This window comes from Paralichthys olivaceus, chromosome 7 (assembly GCF_024713975.1).
Source record: "Paralichthys olivaceus isolate ysfri-2021 chromosome 7, ASM2471397v2, whole genome shotgun sequence".
Classification (NCBI taxonomy): Eukaryota; Metazoa; Chordata; class Actinopteri; order Pleuronectiformes; family Paralichthyidae; genus Paralichthys; species Paralichthys olivaceus.
The window spans coordinates 1,758,126-1,777,349 of NC_091099.1; the positions used below are offsets into that span (position 1 = coordinate 1,758,126).

General features: G+C 43.7%; 2 protein-coding genes and 2 long non-coding RNA genes across 5 annotated transcripts; 2 read left to right on the forward strand and 2 right to left on the reverse strand.

The window, feature by feature from the left end:
* Window positions 1–2,616: 2,616 nt before the first annotated feature.
* On the reverse strand, window positions 2,617–9,591 carry cetp (cholesteryl ester transfer protein, plasma). Of its 2 annotated transcripts, none has more exons than XM_069528186.1 (17): window positions 9,123–9,591; window positions 7,252–7,366; window positions 7,042–7,173; window positions 6,846–6,916; window positions 5,939–6,026; window positions 5,793–5,862; window positions 5,660–5,720; window positions 5,200–5,291; window positions 5,006–5,105; window positions 4,555–4,634; window positions 4,410–4,460; window positions 4,179–4,328; window positions 3,854–3,921; window positions 3,680–3,722; window positions 3,264–3,330; window positions 3,058–3,143; window positions 2,617–2,974 (listed from the first exon to the last, which is right to left on the reverse strand). In XM_069528186.1, the coding sequence occupies exons 1-17, from the start codon at window positions 9,262–9,264 to the stop codon at window positions 2,897–2,899; spliced, it is 1,494 nt and encodes a 497-aa protein (XP_069384287.1). In that variant the 5' UTR covers window positions 9,265–9,591; the 3' UTR covers window positions 2,617–2,896. The 2 variants fall into 2 exon arrangements, with proteins under 2 accessions (XP_069384287.1, XP_069384288.1); XM_069528187.1 differs by lacking the exon at window positions 9,123–9,591 and adding an exon at window positions 7,578–7,714.
* Window positions 8,220–13,109, forward strand: LOC138410807 (uncharacterized). Its single transcript, XR_011243416.1, has 2 exons — window positions 8,220–8,359; window positions 13,004–13,109. It is a non-coding gene; the product is annotated as an uncharacterized lncRNA (long non-coding RNA).
* Window positions 11,396–18,852, reverse strand: herpud1 (homocysteine-inducible, endoplasmic reticulum stress-inducible, ubiquitin-like domain member 1). Its single transcript, XM_020106655.2, has 8 exons — window positions 18,456–18,852; window positions 17,672–17,749; window positions 16,840–16,917; window positions 15,997–16,202; window positions 15,528–15,638; window positions 15,059–15,430; window positions 13,501–13,618; window positions 11,396–13,285 (listed from the first exon to the last, which is right to left on the reverse strand). The coding sequence occupies exons 1-8, from the start codon at window positions 18,606–18,608 to the stop codon at window positions 13,103–13,105; spliced, it is 1,299 nt and encodes a 432-aa protein (XP_019962214.1). The 5' UTR covers window positions 18,609–18,852; the 3' UTR covers window positions 11,396–13,102.
* LOC138410808 (uncharacterized) lies at window positions 13,512–14,803 on the forward strand. Its single transcript, XR_011243417.1, has 2 exons — window positions 13,512–13,649; window positions 14,717–14,803. It is a non-coding gene; the product is annotated as an uncharacterized lncRNA (long non-coding RNA).
* Window positions 18,853–19,224: the final 372 nt, after the last annotated feature.

Consider the following 19,224-nt stretch of genomic DNA (forward strand, 5'->3'; position numbering starts at 1 on the left):
TTATCGTAGTTAAAGGAAGAAGAAACAAGTCTTGGATTTATACCAACATTTATTGAGCTCTAACTGGCCCATGTTTTGTTTTGTGTAAATCTGTCTTATGTTTTTTTTTAACAAAAATTAAATCCATCGAATAACTAAACCAAAAATACAAGAGTGTGATAAGAACTTACTCGAATAATAGAAACCATGTTTGAGAAACGTGTGTTTTGTATTTTGAGTTTTCCGTTAGATCTAACTACAAGAGAGAAAAAGTTTCTTAAAAAGTTTCAGAGCAGTCAGTATGTTTTCTGTGCTCTCTCTCTGTTCGTGTCTCGAAACGTGGATCCTGTTTCAATGCAGCAGTTTGAGTTGAGGGCGTCGATGCAGATTCACAGAGGTTGAACTCTCATTGAGGTGATGGACACTGAGAGGATTGACTGCTGCAGTGAGCGCAGCACTGAGTCAGACTTGGCCTGTTGAAGTGAAGCTGCAGCCAACTGCTCCATCTGTAACCCCCCCCCCCCCCCACACACACACACACAGAACCCTATGGCCGTCGTCTCTCTGATCCGAACACAGTGACAACATCTCCTCAGCCAATCTGTCACTCTGCACAAGCTCAGCAGCTCCTGCTCAGTAGGTGAAGTCATTTCCAAAATGGTTTTCTAAGATTAAAACAATAAACACGTCAGTGACACTCACAGTCCTGCTCCGTCAAGACACTTTCTAGATGATTAGAAAATAACTTTCACCCCAGAAAACCGGATGTTTGTCTCTGCAGTCAGTGGGGTCAGGGATCAGCGGAGGATGATTCAACAAAGAGGGGAACAGTAACGTTCACATGTCTGGGTCATATCACAGTGGGTTTCTATATCTATAACTATATCGTAGAGCCAAGATGTTAGAGTGTCCACATGGGAAATATCAGAAGCCCTGATGCACACCATGTTACACTGAATTAAAGTGAGAAGGTTCATTAGCTCCTCAGTCTGATATATGGCAGCTTGGTGAGAGTCTGGAATCAGGAACATTAGGAGAATCTATGAGTGGGTGTAATTTTGTGCAGCTTGATAGAATTTAAAGGGACTGTTGGGCCTCGGTGGAGCTTTAATCTACTGGATGCCATGTTGAATATCTGACAGAACAACTTTACATAGTATTCTAGACCTTAAAGTACAGAAAGACCCAGTGATTCAACTCAATTGACAGTTTTTTGGTTTTAAACCCACGTTCGTCAAATTTTGACGTCAACATTTCAATTCTGTTTTGCTCCAAATCATGAAACCGTAGAAATGATGTAATATACGACAAAGGAGAGGAAAAAAAACTGGGCGGACATCTGCCCCAACCTGTTGGGTGAGGGGAGAAGAATGAGGAAGAGAGGACAGGTGAGTGGACAAGAGGGAGAGAGAAGACAGAGAGAGAAGAGAGGGAGGAGAGAGACCAGGAAGTAACCGTCATGTTTCAGCTCTGACAGACTGGTCGTTATAATGAGAATCATTAGAGTCAAATTTATAAATGAATGAATTCGAAAAAAATCAGTAGGTGTTGATATTGTTGTGACCACAAACAAGTGAGTGAGACAGATGTTGACCCTCAGGTCTGAGCAGGGTCTCGGTGTTTATGGTCGTTTGGGACGGAGAGGAATGTAGAGTCACAACGAGCAGAGACCGGGGGGGAGGGACAGAGGTCACTGCCTTGAAAGCAGGAATTCATGCACTTCTTTCCCTCTTTCTTTCCCTCTTTCTTTCTTTCCCTCTTTCTTTCCTTCTTTCTTTCTTTCTGTCTGACTTCCCTTCTGTCCTGCAGGAGGTTGTGTTTCACCGCTGTTTGTCTGTCACTCTGCAGGATTAAACGAGAACCGCTGAACTGAAGGGTGGGGCCCTGAGCTAAGAAAGAACCCATCAGAATGATATCTCGGAGAAATCTGCTGCAGCTTGATTGAATTCCAGAGACTTCTTGACAGAAGTGTTGAAATGTTTAAACACAAACTTAAAACCTTTTAGACTTTGATATATTTTAAACCTGTATTTCTTCTTGTGTGTACTTTTTGAAGTAGGCGGAGGTAAAAAATAAATAAAAGCAGCACTGGAACACTTGAACATTTGAACTGCATTACTTTACAACACTAATCTGATCAAAGCGTGTTCGTGCTGTGAAGCTGTTGTGAATCTCCAGGATTTGACTGTGACTTCTCACCTGACACCTGTGTGACAGAGACACGCCGGTTAAAAAAGGCGAAGGCCTGAGACTCTGACTTTTGCTCTAAATTATGAAATTGAATCTCAAATGTGAATCGGCTGCACAAGGAGCTTGTTAGACTCTGGCGTCACCTTGTGGACGCAGCGATGGCTCTGGTGTGTTCGAGTTGTTGAAAATAAAAGTGCACAGAGTTTTCCAATGAGGACACATTTTACAGACAAGTTTAAAAGTTAGAAACATTAATGGAACTTAAGGTAGAAACTGGAAAATAGCAGATACTGGATATTTAGCCTGTTTCCGTTTCTGTGTGTGATTAATAGTCATAAAAGGTTTTATTAATATATTGGTTTTAATAATCTGATCTCCCCAGAATCTCAGAGCGGGTTTGTTAAACATCCACTTGTACGGCAGCTTAAAGAAACAACACAAAACATATTCTTACTTTAAATCAGACTTTAATGAAACTGCTCAGCTCAAAGTAAAAACTGTACAAGAGTAATATTACACACTGATAATAATAACTTTATTTATACAGCACCTTAGAAAACTACAGTTACAAAGTGATTCACAGAAAGGACAAATAGAAACAAGACGTTTAAACATCAAATTAAATAAATGAGTAGAATGTAAAGAATAGAAACATTCACAGTGAACAGGACATTTTCTCCAAAGTCTTCAGTCCTGGTCCAGTGACTCTGCAAAATGTGCTGCAGAGTCACTGGAGCGTCTTCTTGAGGAATTCAACCAGGAGGTGATGAGGGAAACCAAAGTCCATCTGAATCACCACAAAGCCCTGCAGCACAAAGACAAGCAACGCGTCTGTGGATACACGACCGAGGAACGAGGCGAAGCAAGGGGAGAAAGAGACAAACTCACGTCCCGAGGAAGAACTTCAGGGTCAAAGATGTCGAATGAGTTGGTCCCCTGTTTGTCCAACAGTCTGGTTACTTCAATCTCAAGAACTGGAAAACACATTCAGAAGAAAATGACACAAATATTACTTCTGTTTTCACAACAAGAATGAAATGAACCTGAATGCAACATGTAGTAATGTCAACGTGCTACGTTTGTCCGTCTCTCACCAGACAATACTTTGGGGATTCCAATCTTCTCCACAGCTTCTCTGATGAACTCCAGTTCATCTCCCAGCTTGAAACAGACGAGAGGTGAAGGAACAAGTCAAATAAACATTTACACTTGTTTCTGTCTTTTCACAATCAGCGACATTTCAGTGAGGATATTTAAGAATAATTTACAAGGAGAGGAAAAATGACTTTTCGGAGTTTTCTTGCAAAACCTTTGTTTTGTTGCTGATATCAGAAAATAAATCACTAAACTTTATCAGGAACTAAATTCTCTGTAGCGTCACATGGTTGTTGTGCAGTTGGAATTTAACTTCACGTTGTTGTTGTCGTCTCAAAGAGACATTTAAAAAATCCTCCAGTGAAGTACAGATAAACTTTCTATAGTAAGAATCAGATGAATAAAAAAGTCTTACTGGTTGATTTAGTGACGGCAGATCAGCTCGGATTACAAAGATCCTAGACAGGAAGGAGAATCAAGAATAACCATCATGCATCTGGTATATCAGTAAATAATAGAAAACTACATTTCCAGTGATGCAGAAACCAGTGACACATTGTTGTGCAGAAATCTCCATGAGAGGTCTTACTCTGAAGGTTTCCCCTGCAGGAGCAGTTTCTTGTCAGCGTAGGAAGCTGAAACGTCTACGACCACATTCTACACAGGAAACAACCAAGAAACACTCAAACACTGCACAGACACGTGGGAAGTTATTTTCCGTGCAGGCGGCCGCTGGATGATGTTATTACTTTATTACAAAGTTTACTCTCAGGTAGTTATATTTCAAGTATGAGCGACTCTTCGGTCTTTCTACGTCTCCTGTACGTTCCACCTGAGTCGCTGCAGCACAGACGACAGGAGGAGTTTGTTTGAGGGGAAATGTCTTTTAAAAATGTTTTTAACAGATAATTTACCGTTTGAAAGAAGAGCGTTGGTGTTTGACTCCCACAGCTGAGCGTCCCAGAGGCCTCCGCCCACACGGTCGTACCCAGGGTGGAGGTGTTGAGGAAGGGAACCGAGGAACTCCACACTCTGAGCTCCGGAGATCCTGATTCCAACAAACACTGAACACACGGAAACTTTTTCTCTCACCTGACAAAAGTGTTAACGTGTGTGAAGTTACTGGGACGACAGAGTTTTCGTACCTTTCGAAAAGTTTCAGGCGTCGCACTGGAGAGATTTGTCTTGAACAGTTCCTGAAATCACAATCATCATATGATGTCAGACCGAACAGAAGATTCATCAAGAATAATGCAGTCGTTAGCTGTTCGGCCATGTCGCTGCCCTCACAGTGAGCTCTGCTCCGGAGATGTTGAGTTGGAAGCGTCCGTCGTCGTGGGCAGCGGTGAGCATGGGGTTAAAGACCTGGTCTGAGGTTAAAACACAATATCATGACATTTGGAGAAAGAATTTCAGGTACAACACACGTCTAAACCACAATTTAAACACTATGAAGAAGAACCTGAAGACCAACATCAACTCTGGGAAACCTGGACGAGGATTCATCGACATCGATTTCTAAAGATCAGCTTCTCAAATACTTTATGTCACGAACAAAATGTTACTTCACCAGTTTGGTATTTTAGTGCATTTGATTCTAAGGAGGTTTAATGACTCACAGGAGTTAGAATTCATCGTAATATCTCGAATAGAAGTATTTGAACATGTACAACACAGATTGGGTTCTTTAATTAACCTTTTTTCGTACCATGCAACTGCAACTTTAAAAAGCTAATCTGACCTGAGACCCAGAAATAAAGCATCCTGTGTTCGGTCAGCTGACTCGGGTGGAAAACGGAGTCGCTGATGACAGCGGCGGTGTTGTTGTAGTTGGTCAATCCCTGGAAGGTTTAAAAAAACACGAGTGATCACGACACACGCATGAGGCCAGGTGATCACAGATACAGAGGTTAGATATGATTGTGTTTTACTGACCTTGTGGTATGACTCGATGTAGTTTGCAGTGATGACAGGAGCAGCAGTCACACCAATGTCAACACGGATGTTTCCGTCACTGAGGAACTGCTCTGGAGACACACACATGCACAGACACATGTTTTCTACGTCTGTTTGTTGATGTGATGCATTAAACCGGCGAAGTGAAGCCACTGTGGAAGATCCTGAAACCTGTATACTCTTGAACGTCCAGCAGAGGGCGACTCCACTGGTTGTTTGAAGTTTATGATTTATAACGTCAGTAAACATTTTCTCAGGAGTCAATGTCTCAATCTCTGGTTTCTAGTCTTCTTCCATTCAGCATTTTGCACATTATGGTCCATTCAGAGAACAAATACCAAACTGGAGGCTTCACTTTGCCAACAGGTTACGTCTCGGCGATTTGACACGCGTGTAAAACTCGTCCTCGCGATGATCTCCTGAGTACGAGTGCACTCACCTGCTGTGTTCTGTATGAAGTCGGCCAGAATATTCGCCACCTTGTTGATCTCCTTGCAAATCTGCAGTTGAGAAGAGACAGGTTATTTTTGCTGTGTCATCGTGATGTAGATGTAGACGCAGACGGTCCTCACCTGTCCCTTGATGACCATCTTCACGGTGAAGGTGATGAAGTCAGTGAAGAGCCTCTTCAGCCAGTTCGGTCTGAACAACAACACATTCACATCATCACACAGCGAAACACGGAGAATCCAGCAGGTCTCATTCATGTGTGACTTACTGTCTGTCGCCCTGCAGATGAAGACGGAGCTTGTGAAAGTTCAGGTAACAGTCGGACGTGTCGGCTGCCACCTTCCCTTCACCACAGTCTGACAGAGACAAGAGGAGAAGCACATGACGACATGAAACACACCTGGTATCTGTCAATAATACTCACAACTTCCTACTTCCCATCAAGTATTTTTATACTCTCAATCCATTATTGCACTACTCTCATTCCGTCCACTGTGTGCCTAATGACTGCATACTATCTTGTACTGTGTACTATGTTTTGAGTACTTAATATATGTTACTTAAATGTTTATACTTTATTCTGATCAGAGAGAAACAGCGTTTCAATCCCATCTATGTCCTGAACATGTGGCAGAATTAACAATAAAGTTGAATTTGTGTCCCCTCCACTTCCTGGCTAACATGGAGGAGGCAGGACGTATGACTCACCGTTCACCAGGAGATGAAGTTTAGCTGATGTTTCTATCATTGACTCAATGTGCACATAATAAATGAGTTAAAGGTGCAGTGTGTGAGAATTTAGTGACAACTAGTGGTGAAGTTGCATGTTGCAGCTGAACACCCCTCCTCTTCCAAACATGAGGGAGAAACTGTGGAAACCTTCAGTTGTCATAAAAACTCAAAAGGTTTAGTTTGTTCAGTCTGGTCTACTGTAAAAAACATGGCGTCCTCCATAGAGAGGCCCCCCCTCCATGTAAACCTAAAGAGTTTAAATCTAAAGTATTTAAATTTAAAGTATTTCACCATAAAGGGCTCATTCTGGTGTGAAGAAAACATGTCGTACAATTTAGATGAAACAAACTCATGAAAACTTCACTTGGATCATTTTATATTCACTTGCTGCTCATAGATCCATTTTCTCCTGGATCTGAAACGCTGGCCCTTTAAATACTTACATAGTCTGGGGTTGATTCCGAGATCAATCTGAGACTCAATCTCGAAGTCGACTGAATGTGCAACGTTGACACTGGAGGAAAGAGAAGAAGAAACCATCCATCATGGATGTGTTGCTTGTGTTGTATGTGTGTTTAATAAGTGTTGTGTGTTTCTCGATCACCAGTGAATGTTGTGTTATCTCTCGCTCTGACTCACAGCCAGCTGCCGTATCCGTACTGGATTGTCCCTCTGAAGGTCGCGGACACGTTGCTTATTTCCATGGCGACGCCTTCACCTGGACGCAGCTCAAACGCACTTTGACCGATCGTCAGGTTGTGGATCTCCAAACTGGCAAACGTGACATCATTGAATGTTGCGTGTCCATCTGTGCACGTGTGTGCACATGAGTGTTTGTGTCTCACTCACTTGTCCAGGCCGTATTTGACGTTGCCAATGAAGAGCAGGGATTTATCTCCCTTCACACTCGGGTATCTGGCGTGTTGGAACGCAGCCTCGATCACCTTCGTGGTTTTCTCATTCACTGTCCACACACACACACACACACACACACACACACACACACACACACACACACACACACACACACAGCTTTTGTTAAAGATCATAATTAACACTTTAAAGCAACACTATGTAAGGGTAACTGAACAGCAGCGCCCCCTGCAGCCACGTGTGGTGATTCATTCTGTTGGGCTCTGACTGTGTCGTCCCACTTGCTGAACACTGGAGATTACCCATGATCCTCTGCTTCCTGAACCAGAAGAGCTGCTGCTCAGAGTTCTTCATGTTTTAAAAGTTTCCTGTTGAATAATGGAGATAAACTCTGGTTTTTAAAAACGTCTCAGTGTTTTTAACTGATCCACAGTTCAGCTTCACTCTTCACTGTCTGGAGCTGAGTGTGAAACATCAAACTTGTGGTTTAAGGTAAAATAGTTGTCTTGTTGCTTTAACTTCAGATGTTGTACTAATGTTTTGATGCAATTCTCAATTTCTTTTAATCCTCAGAAGATTTTTATTGTATAAAAGTCTGAGCCAACATCTACCACAGAACTATACTGCCACCTAGTGGCTGTACTGAAATCAGCCTTCATCACACAAGACAATAAAAATCAGACGCAGGCTGCTGACTCTGTCCTGCAGGTTCAGGGAATCTGCTCCAAACCAAACTCTTGGAGGTGAAGGAGGCTCAGGTGAACCAGGGAGACGTGACACAGCTGAGAGTAGTTGGCCAATCAACAAGGCAGCATGAGACACAGGAGGACAGACTGAAAGGAAAGAACAGAAACTGTCCTTTCAGGTCGAGGTTTTTATGTCTTGCTCCATTAAAAGAAAGAAAGAATGTTGATAAGTGAAAGGTTCGTCTCCGGCTGCTGTTGGGAAACCCTGGCTGCATCGTCAATCTCCACAACCCTCTCACTACACAGCTGCAGTGAACGGACCATGACCGGCTGATGAAATCCTGCACCACGTGTTCTCGATGAGGAGAATCAACATCTGCTCTCTGAAGCTCACACAGGTGATCATTACCCAACTACACACAAACCACCGCCTCGAAACATTTGGACAGAGTCGCCCCAAACAGACTTTGATCGTAGTCCTCCCAAACGCACACAAACACACACAATGACACAACCCAAATACCTCAGCGTCCGCAGATGTCCTTATTTGCTCTCTGTTTTGTGTCAATACAAGAAAATCACATCAAATATCTTGTAAATATTGACGAACCTGCTTTAATTAAAGAGACTTTTGTTAGCAAGGAGGTTATGTTTCCACCTGTATCCGGTCGTTTGTTGGTTTGTTTGTGAACAAGATAAAAGCTACCGGATGGATTTCCATGAACCTTAGTGAGAGGATGCAGTATGGGCCTGGGAAGAACTCATTAAATTCTGGAGCAGATTACAATCAGGGGCTCGGATCCACAAATTTACTTTGCAAAATCTTTAAGACACATTTTTTTCAGAGAAGGATCCATCGATCTTCAGGATAAAATCAGACATATTTAGGAGACTGATATCCATGAGTGTGTGTTGGTGCAAATTGATTTGACTGTTGGGCCTTGAACTCAACTGAGTGACTCTAGTTTTTTTTAGACGTGGACTCTCTGAAGCACAGAGTCCGAATAACACTAAGTTGTGAACATCAGGTAATGTAGGAACTTGCTTTTGAGGATTTTGGCAGGTTATTAAACAAAAGGATGAATGAATACGTTGATCTAGAAGACGAATTGCACTAGTTCTTGTGTATAAGTATGAAAACTGGGTCCAGATCCCACTCACACACAGCAGCAGCAGGGTGGGTGAGGCGGCACACGGCTCCAGTGAATCTGTAGGCGGCAGCGGGGTCCTGGAGGCAGCAATGGGACGCCCCAAACACAGACAGGATCAGCAGCAGCAGCGGTGGGAAAACATCACAAGTCATTGTCCACGTGGATGTTTCAACTTTCCTTTGAGTTTGTTGAGACCTTCAACCCTGTGGACTTTTCAGTTCACCGTCTCTGTCCCTTAGTTTTCTTCTGAAGCAGCTGAGTCAGGTTCAGTCAGAAACTTCTGAGTCTCTCAGCTTCTGAATCTGATCTAAATTCAGTTTTTGGTCCCTTTAAGATTCCACGAGCGTTGATTGTTCTTGCTGAGAGAAGACTACAGTCTACTGACCTTGTTTTTTCCAGTGTCGGGGAGGGCTCTGTGTACGGCAGCTTTGTACTGAGAAACCCTGTCCTTCGTCCAATCAGAGACGGACAACGTGTGTGATTCAAAGTTGATGGAAGGACAAACACTGACTCAGATTTGTCAACTTAGAGTAAACTGGTCAAAGAGCAAGTGTTTGAATCATGAAACTGCTAAAATTATCTCAGGCCGGTTCACAAACTCTGAATCTATCAAACAGATTATCGTCGGATTAGGGTTAGACTCATGAAGTCACCGTGACCTTTGACCTTTGACAACTGAAATCTTATCACTTCGTCATTGAAGTGACAAATGAAGACAAAAGATCTTTCAAAGACAAACTTGAAAGATCACGTTCAAGAGGCCAAACACACGTTTTGTCACTGTGGTCCTGACCTTTAACCTTTGTCCCCCTAAATCTTATCAGTTAATCTGAGTCCGGGTGAACATTTGTGCCTCATATTCACCGAGATATCTGACCTTGATCTTGACCTTTCACTGATCAGCTTCAAAAGTTAATCACACGGACATAAAACCCCTGATTGATATAAGTTTGGTAAAAATCTATTCATGTGTTGTTGAGTTATTTTGCTCAGACTCTCTGTGTTGAAATAAAAAATTACACAGCAGGTTGTAATGAAAGTATATGACAAAAGTTCTAACAACCAGAATAGAGTCTCTACGAATGGGCCTTTACATAAAGAGAAACACTAAATGTTTCCACAGAATTACGACTTTGTTCGGGTCCAACTTTCTCTCAACAAAGACTCTTTGAACAAGTGAAACTAGATCCAGAGGCTCAGTGCAACATGAACTGTTCTCTCTCTGGTGGTGATTCGCTCAGAGGTTAACGTCCCAGATGAGAGAGTCCGGTTTGTTCTCAAGCTAAACGACAGAAACATTCAGACACAGTGAGCTCTAGTCACTGCTGTGCAACAAGATTACAGGAACCTGCAGGTCTGGAGTCGGGTCAGGGGACGATGTTGGGTTCATGCACGTCTGTAATAGCGTGCTGCAGGGACGACAGGCAACATTTTAGAAAACGGCATCGCCCAGATCCCCTCGACAAATAGCCAGGGGGACGTTTCCAGAAAATAAGCTCTGTGATAAACGAGTTTTCTTGGAGGAGGAGCTGCAGCCCAAAGAGCCTGTGAAGCTGCATAACACCATTAACAGTTTATCAGTCACTCGCCTCTGGGGAAATGTAGCAGTGAGGCTGAAGAGGAAATTCAAGCAGCCGGTGGTTTGAACAGACTTTTAAAAACCTCCCTGAAGTAATAATAGTTACTGAAACTGCCTCATCATTCACCACAAACTCGTCTTATCGACCCTGAAAAATCAAAGTTAAACCCACTAAGACCACTCGGCATCAAATCTCCCACTGATAAACTCGATGTGCAACATTTAGCTAAAGAGTCGTTTCACTTTTCTCTGGCAGAATCAGCCGGAGACAAACAGAACCTCACACAGGTCGACTGGAGTCCTGAATGAGCGATGTGTTGCAACACGTGTGTTCGTAGTGAGGTCAGTGCAGCCCAGAGCATTTAAGGTCATAATATTAGCTGTGACGCCACATTCAGAGTCCCGGCTTTTAAACACCGGGTCAACAACCTCTGCTCGTTCCCTCTGCACTGAAATGTATAGAAACGTTGTCCTCGTGGACCTCGACTGAGACAAACGGGCGCAGTGGAGGAGTCAGGAGTATTTATTGCATCCGTTACTGCCAAGTGTTCAACATTCTGCAGATTCCATCCATAAGAAAACGTCACAGGGCGAAATCAAAGAGTTTTAACATTAAAGCCACAGATTCAGCTGAAGGAAGCAGAGTAATGACTTCACACATAAGATCATCCACCAGCTCTGTAGTGACGTTGTGAGAAAGAAAGTAAATCCCATTTTTCTTTATTATAGAATAAATCATAAATGTGAAACCAAACAGATCAAAACTTACGTCACACAACAGCATAAAATCACAAGTTGAAGGTTTCGAGTAAAAGACCTGTAACTGCCATGCAAAGACCAAAATGGACATGACGACTCCCCAAAAGTTCCCTCACCTCCTCCGTGTTAGTGGATGGGATACACACGTGTTCAAGTGTCCGTGTTTCTGATAAGTTCAGTTTTAATTTGTGAGTTGATGATGTTTGAAACACAGTGAAACATAATGATTGACAGCATAATATGTGTACGTTTCATTTCTGAACAGTGGGAGGAAGTGGAGATGCGTCGGCCATCTTTATTTACACTCGATGGTACCTGCATTACCCAGAAGTCATTTCATCTGAAGTGTCACAGCTCTGCATTTAGCTCATAATGTGGAATGAATGAGTGACAACAAAATATTAACAAGGAGGCACAATGGCTGCATTTGAAATTATTAGATTTTCTTCCTAAGTGATATTAGCTGTGACTTAAATAGCACAAATTTCTACTTTAAATTAATTTTAAAAAGTTCCTGCAGGCATCATATTTATATCAGCAATCCTCACGTGGAGAATAGTTCATCATAACCCCTCTATAAGTAAAGACGCTTGCATAACATACATGTTGTAAAGTGCTTCGAGTACAAATATTTACAAGACTTTACAATAACTCCTCCAGCATCACTATTTTACATTGCTCCAAATTTTAATTTGGTCAAACTAGGAAATGGAAAAAACCCCAAAATAAAACCCTAAAAGATATATGAAGTTTTTGATTAAAAGAATCAGGATAAAAATTTTTACATAAGCTTTTGTTCGTGAGGTTTATTTTGTTCTGCTGGTTCTGGGTCTTCTGCTGTTTGAGTGGAGCTGGGTTAATATTAGGTCCAGTGACTGTATGGAAGCAAAGAAAGGCCAAATTAAGTTGAATCTAATGGTCAACTGAGAAAGATTAAGATTAAGAAATGTAATCATTTAACTTTTCTTTGTTTAACATCCATCTGAATTCAAAAGATATAAAACATAATGATGAAATAACCCTAACCCTGTTTTGAATTATATCTTTACATTTCTGAAACTCTAAAATAAATTCAGTCCAAATTATTCCGACCTCTTTTTTACTTCCACAGGCTGAAACTGTCTGAGAGTGAAAAACATCTATTTTACTTTTGTAGCTTTAATCAAACATGGGCTGAAAAATCTGAATTCAGGCAAACTGATTTCAAAATCCAGGGAGTCAGAGAAGTCACTGTTCACAGACGCCCTCAGAAGGTTAATATTTTAGCCTCAGCTGCCACCTACTGGTCCGTCCAGGAATCTACACTCACTTTACGAGGCCTTGAGGCAGAGCAAGAAAAACTCCGATTGCTCAGATCCAGCTGTTATTCTATTCGTATGATGTCTGACATTTCTACTCTGTTCATTTTCTCTGTTTCCACATTTTTGGCAAAATTCTGGCACTGCTTTCTGTTTTGCTGGTGTTTAACTTTCAGCTCCGTCACATTTTACTGTCCAAGATTCTGTTGGCAGGTCTCTGTCGCTGTTGATGTGTTGTGTTTCTTTCTTCAACAGCTCTTCTTTGGCCTCATCCTTCCACCTGAATGTCACACGACGTCTCCAGGGGTCACAGTTTCCCTCTCACAAGATAAACAGTCTTCCGTCTCGGTGCCTTCAGTTGGCCACACCCCGCGGAGCCTCGGGTATGAGGGAGGAGAAGAAGGTTTTGAAGAAAACCCAGGCCGTCCACATGACTGACACCCTGTGTGCAGGAACCAACACGGCCGCCATGGGTCCTTGTTCATCGGGTCCGTCTGCTGCAGCGGCCGGTTCCTCCCTGTCGGCCAGTTCGACCGCCTGAAGAGACAGGACGACATATAATCATCGAAACAATCACGGTGATTTTATTTAGTCTTCTCTGCCTCAGTCTGCTGCTTTTAAAGGGAACGTGTGATTATATGGAAGTTAATAGACCAAACAAAGCAGAGGCTTTGAACCACTCAGACGAGAGCATGAGGAGTTTTAGAAGTGGATGAGAAGCAATAATCTGATCATCTGAGCTGGTTTCTTACCGGATCAGGGTTTGGGATCCTGTTCTCGTTCTGCTGGTTGTGCTGGACCTCAGGGGGCTGCAGGTGGTCTGGGTCTTGAACCTGTCGTCGTCTGAAGGGAAACAAACCCGCCGTGTGTCTGTGGACGAGAAAGACACAAAAGAAAACAAGTAAGTGAGGTGCTGTGGTGGTTAAATACACATAATGTGACCATAACGTCTGCAGTCTGACTCCCAGCAGGGGGACCTCAGTCTAGAAAACCAAGGACGAGAAAGGATTCATAATGAAAAATTCTGTTGTAAATCATTTGAACCTTTAAAATCCGTCTTAGAAAGTTTACACATCACACGTAACTGCATGTGTGAGGCCTGATCTCCAGACATTCTCTAGATTCCACAGAAAGAGTCGACACTTACTGTCGGAAAACACACGATAAAACACAGACTCTGAATTTAGTGCAGGTTCTGTGGCAGCACTGAACAAACTGTACTTCGATAAAGAAACTGGATTTAAAGGAAGTGAGTCACCACATCCTCCTGCAGAACAACAGATGTTTCATCAAACAAACCAGCTGTGACCAACAAACTGCGTTCAGGATCAGTTCATCTCCTCACACAGACACTTAAACTGCCTGAAACCGTAACAAGACAGAGCAGCTTTTATTCACCAGTGAAGACAACTGATTGGGTTTTTTATATTTCCGGTCGCTGATAATCAAAAGTCGCCGCAACAGAATCAGTTCTGTGTCCAGATCATAGACTGGTCCAGACCAACAGTATGTCAACATTCATAATAAAGAAAAAAACAGTCATCGTACCATTATTCAAAAGTTTAGTTTCTCAACGTTTGAAAGAAATGGAGCTCAGTCACGTGATCACTGACATTTAGAACCATTTTCTGAATGTCATGTATATTTTGTGTGTTTTAATATGTACTGTTTGTTGTATTTTCAAATTAGCTTCATATTTAACTCTGGTTCAACCGATGGAAGCTTCCAGAGCTTTGTCTCCAGTTGTAGACTCGTGTTTTCTCTCCTAAGAAAGGACATGAGATTGTGTTGCTCTTTACTTTCTTTCTTTATGAATACAAAATATAAGTATAAACATCCACATATTAAATCCTGCTACAGTTCAACAGCCTCCTTTAACAAACTGTGACATGTACCTTGTCCATAATGAACCTCTACTGTTAAGTAGAGCCTTGTTGTTTGCTCTAATATCAACCTCTGGTCTAACAGGTTTTAAAAGCTCGGCCGACACTCATCAGCTCCTTTGTCCACAAGGGAACGAAGCTAATTGAATATAAAAGGTGTTTTATTACCCTCCTCTTGTGTAGCGTGGTCCTAATTCAACTTTAATTTAAAATGTTGTTCGGCTTCTTACGATCACACACGCGCAGATGAGCTGTGGTGAACTCAAACAACCCCAAACAGCCAGACGACTGTTTCTTTTCCAAGGTTCAGAGCGTTCAATAAATCTCAGAACTCATTTTAAAGCCCTGTCACAACCACGCCCCCCCTCGAGGCCGTCAGGTAAAGGTTCATAGTGGTCAAACCTGAATGTGAGCGGACTGTACTTACAGGTACATGAGGAGGAGCGTGCCCGTCACCATCAGAAAGCGACTCAGGTTGGAGTTGAAGTACACGATCATGAGCAGAACACAGAACCTCGCTGCCGAGTACAACCAGTCCAGCCAGTCACGTTCTACGGCGTCCTCGTCCTCCATCACAGCTCCGCCCTGTGCGTTCATCCGCATGTTCTGGTTGGCGTCTCCCGGGTTGATGAAAGCTCCGTCCTGTGCTGGGTTCTGATTTGCCGGCAGGTTGTCGATAGGGTTCTGATTGGCTAAGGGGGCTGGAACAGGTACCTGGTGGGCAGGAACCGGAGGGAACTGGCCAGTGACTGAAGCTGGTGGAGAGGGGGCGGAGCCGGCCGCCACCAAAGCTGCGTGACTGTTGGTGGAAAAGGAGACGAACGGAGTCATGTGACAGAACAGAATGAAAGACTGTAAAGACGGAAGGAATTTAAATGGATAAAAAAACTACTCACTACTGCATGTAGTACTGTCGAGCGTAGACGTGCTGGAGCCACAGCAGCTGTTGAGGGCTGTACAGGGAGTAGGTGGGAAACGTTGGTTGGGTGATTTGCGGAGCTCCCGGCCTGCAGCAGAAACAAGAGAGGTTATAATCTGTTGAAGCCTTCACTGAGAGTCACTATGAAGTGTTAGCAATTTAAAAATATGAGTGTGAGCAATAACCTTAAAAATCAACAACGTAACGTGAACAATGTCAGATATTTAATGCATTAAAATTTAGAGTTAAACTTGAGACGACCGATAGAAAACGGCAACGCTGCTGACAACATGTGAATGGTTTTGAAGAAGTCAGCTTGAAATCAAATCTGCAGTTGCTCTGTGAAGTTTGAATAATCTGACTCCAGGTGGTTTCTTTCAACATCCTGGTCTCTGCTCTCGTTACTGAAGCTGTAGAAACACTTTAAACGGAGGACGGTGGCGTACATTGCAGCAGGCGGCCATGCAGGACTCCACGGTGGAGACGCTGGGGTCTGCGTGTGAGCCGGAGCAGCAGCAGCAGCTGCGGCGGAAGACGTCGGTCTCCGCTGCCTCAGCTCTGGTGAGCTCGGAGTCTGGACTGTGGAGGAGCTGCTGGGGCTCGGTGCTGTTCGTCTTGGGCTGGAGGGGGGGGCATGTTCTGTCTCTGTGCTCTGTCAGAAAAAAGAGGAGTTTGAACTTGTCTGTCGGATTGAATGTGTGATCGGTGCTGTTTTATGGCTCAGGGTGTACAACCACCTGGAGGCTTTGCAGCGTTAGCTTCGAGCAGAACACTTGAAAGTGCAGTGAAACATGAGTGAGTTATCTTTAGCTGTACTTCTGATCTGTTAGCTTGAGCTGAGATCTGAAGGACGACCGCTGAAGTAAAAAACATTTCCGCTCCACGGTCCAACGGACGTGAGCTGCAGCTGTGAGTCTCTAAACTAAACCTGCAGCCTGGAACATCACTGTTCTACACTCGGCTTTTCTTAGGACCTCTGAAGACACAGAGTTAACTTTAATCTGACCGACACGAGCAACATTAAACCATCTCATTCAAACAATACATCAGATTTTCTACTCGGCCATTTGCAGTTACCCCCCCAACAAACAGGCACAGTGGCTGGATGACTGTGTAGTGAGGATGAAACAAAATGTTTGCCTCCACTCATCGGACATGACAACCTGACTGTCATCAGAACACAAGAAAATATTCACCATATCTCATCTACTCACATGTGCAGTGAGACATTTTCGAGGAAAAGGGGACATGATGAAGAAAGTGCAAAGTGAGTGAGGATCAGTTCTCACCTTCGGTGTCAGGCCCAGTGGTTCTTGAGGTGGATTCTTGAAAGCACACACGAGATGCAGAGCTGGCATGGAGTCCGTCTGAGAGAAAAGTGATGAATGTCTGATTAGAGGAATTTCAGAGTCAGTTGCTCCAGATATATTCCTGCAGCTGCCGAGTAAAGAGTCTGGAGAAGGTCTGAGTGAGTCCATGTGAGAATTTACAGCATGTGAGCGGGTGTGTTGATGAGATGAAAACAGCTTTAAGGACCATGAATAACAGAGAGAAGAGATTGTGTGTCCTTCATTTTCCCAATGACAACAAATTACACATCAGACTGAGGAACAAATGTCTCTGGTAACTTATCTCGATCAGTGGACGACTTCACACTCAGGTCAAATAGTTTGATTCTAGTTATTCTGAGTCTGGTCTCACACAGTTTTCTCACAGTAATCCCTCTGCAGACGTCAGCTGTTAGACACATCAGTGCTGGAGTTGTCTTACAGAATGACTATCATCCTCATCTCCAGCAACATGAACCTCTACTGGGATTTACACACAAAACCCACACGTGAAATGTGACACTGCGCTGCTTTTATGAAACACAACAAGCCTCTCACAGGCCGTGGAAATCCTCTGTGACCGTTTATTATGAGACGCAGAGCGGAGAGATGAGCCCAGATACAGTTCGCTGCCAATATGTGAAGGCACATCCTCACAGCTCCCAGTCTAAGAGATACACCCATTGATTCAGTCTTATTACTGCAGTCTACTCTGTTCTTTTGTTATTATTACTGTTGTTGCTGTTTTGCAATTTGTTCTGGTAAAACCTGTAAAAAATAAACTGGCACGAACCCGTCTGAAGATATCTCTGATGTGTAGATGGTCTGGAAGCAGTTTACCAGCGTAGATCAGTCTCTGGTCCCTCACCGCCTGATGGACAGCAGAAAAACACAGGTTCTCTCAAACACCGTAAATCCTCACAGCTGTTTGACTTGGGTCATTCCTGGATTTGATCAACCTTGAGAACTTTCCACAGAGCCAGCGACAGTTGTACCAGCTTCAGCTGCTGTGTGGAAAACTCAGAGCATGTCTGTGTTTGGTGGAAAGAGCCAGGGAAGTGACTTTTTATGACGAATGTGTGAAGCTGGTTTCAGAGAAGCTTTCTAAGATATGTTAAAAGTACATGCATGTAGTTAGTCAGGTTATTTACACAGGGCAGGACTTCCTGGCTTTGACTGACTACGTGTCAGTCTCAGTCCCTAAAACTTATCTCAGTAACCACACATGGCTTCGTTTCCCATGAAGTGACAGACACGTGTCTCACATGGTGTCCCCTGCTGCCTGGTCCCACCTGGACACTGTCCCTGTGAAGGGTGGACACCTTCTGAACTTCGAATAACTTTGATTCTCGTCATCACAGTTGAAGTTGATGTTATTATTGTTTTTGTAAATATTGATTCATTAAAAATGATCTCAATAAAAGTCTCTCATCAAGTTCTGTTAGTGTACACACACACACACACACACACACACACACAGACACACACACACACACACACACAGATGTTAACAGCTGGCTCGTGTCCCCTGACAACTGTGGCCACCGTTAGCATGCTAACAGGGGCAGCTAGCTCACCGGCCTGGTGGCGTACACGGCGGACAGACGCGTCTTCAGGTCCCTCACGGTCCAGCCGGGGTGGACGTCCTCCAGGACCTGGTCCTCTCGGACCTGGTTCGGTGTCTTTATGAGGACACGGATCGTCTCCGGTCCAGAATCCGCCCCGTCCATGTCGAAGCGGAAGTCTCGCGCTGCCGATGCGACGCTAACGTGTGAAAAGCGGGGACACTGAGCGGAATGATTCTCATCCGCAGAGGAGGACAAGAGACGGACACGACGTGTGTGTGTGGACGGTTGTGTAGATTCTGGTTCTGTGTGTCTGTGTGTGTGTGTCTGTGTGTGTGTGTCCGCTTGTATGTCTCCGTCATCCGGGTCCTCGGCTGATGTTTCCAAACACACGGTGGCCGCTCCTGATTGGCTCACACAGCCCGTGACGCTGCGCACAGGAAACGGACTCCTGTGCGCATGCGCGGTAGTCGTGATTTCCAAAGATCGTCCGATGGAGAGCAGAGGCTCGTGGGCGCGCTGGACCCAGGCGCCATTTTGTGCCAAAAAAAACCAAATGATAAACTGGAGGAGCAGAGAGAAGAGAAGAGTTTGATGTTCACCTGAGAGAAAGTTAACAAACACATGCGCATAGAAACGACTTGTGCGAATTAAAGAAAACAACAAAACAAATCACAGCACATGTAAATAAAGACACCTGCTGCAGATGTGTGGAGTTCATCACCACTGACGAGCAGGTGTCAATAACTTCACATCACAATTTGTACAATTTAGATGAAAC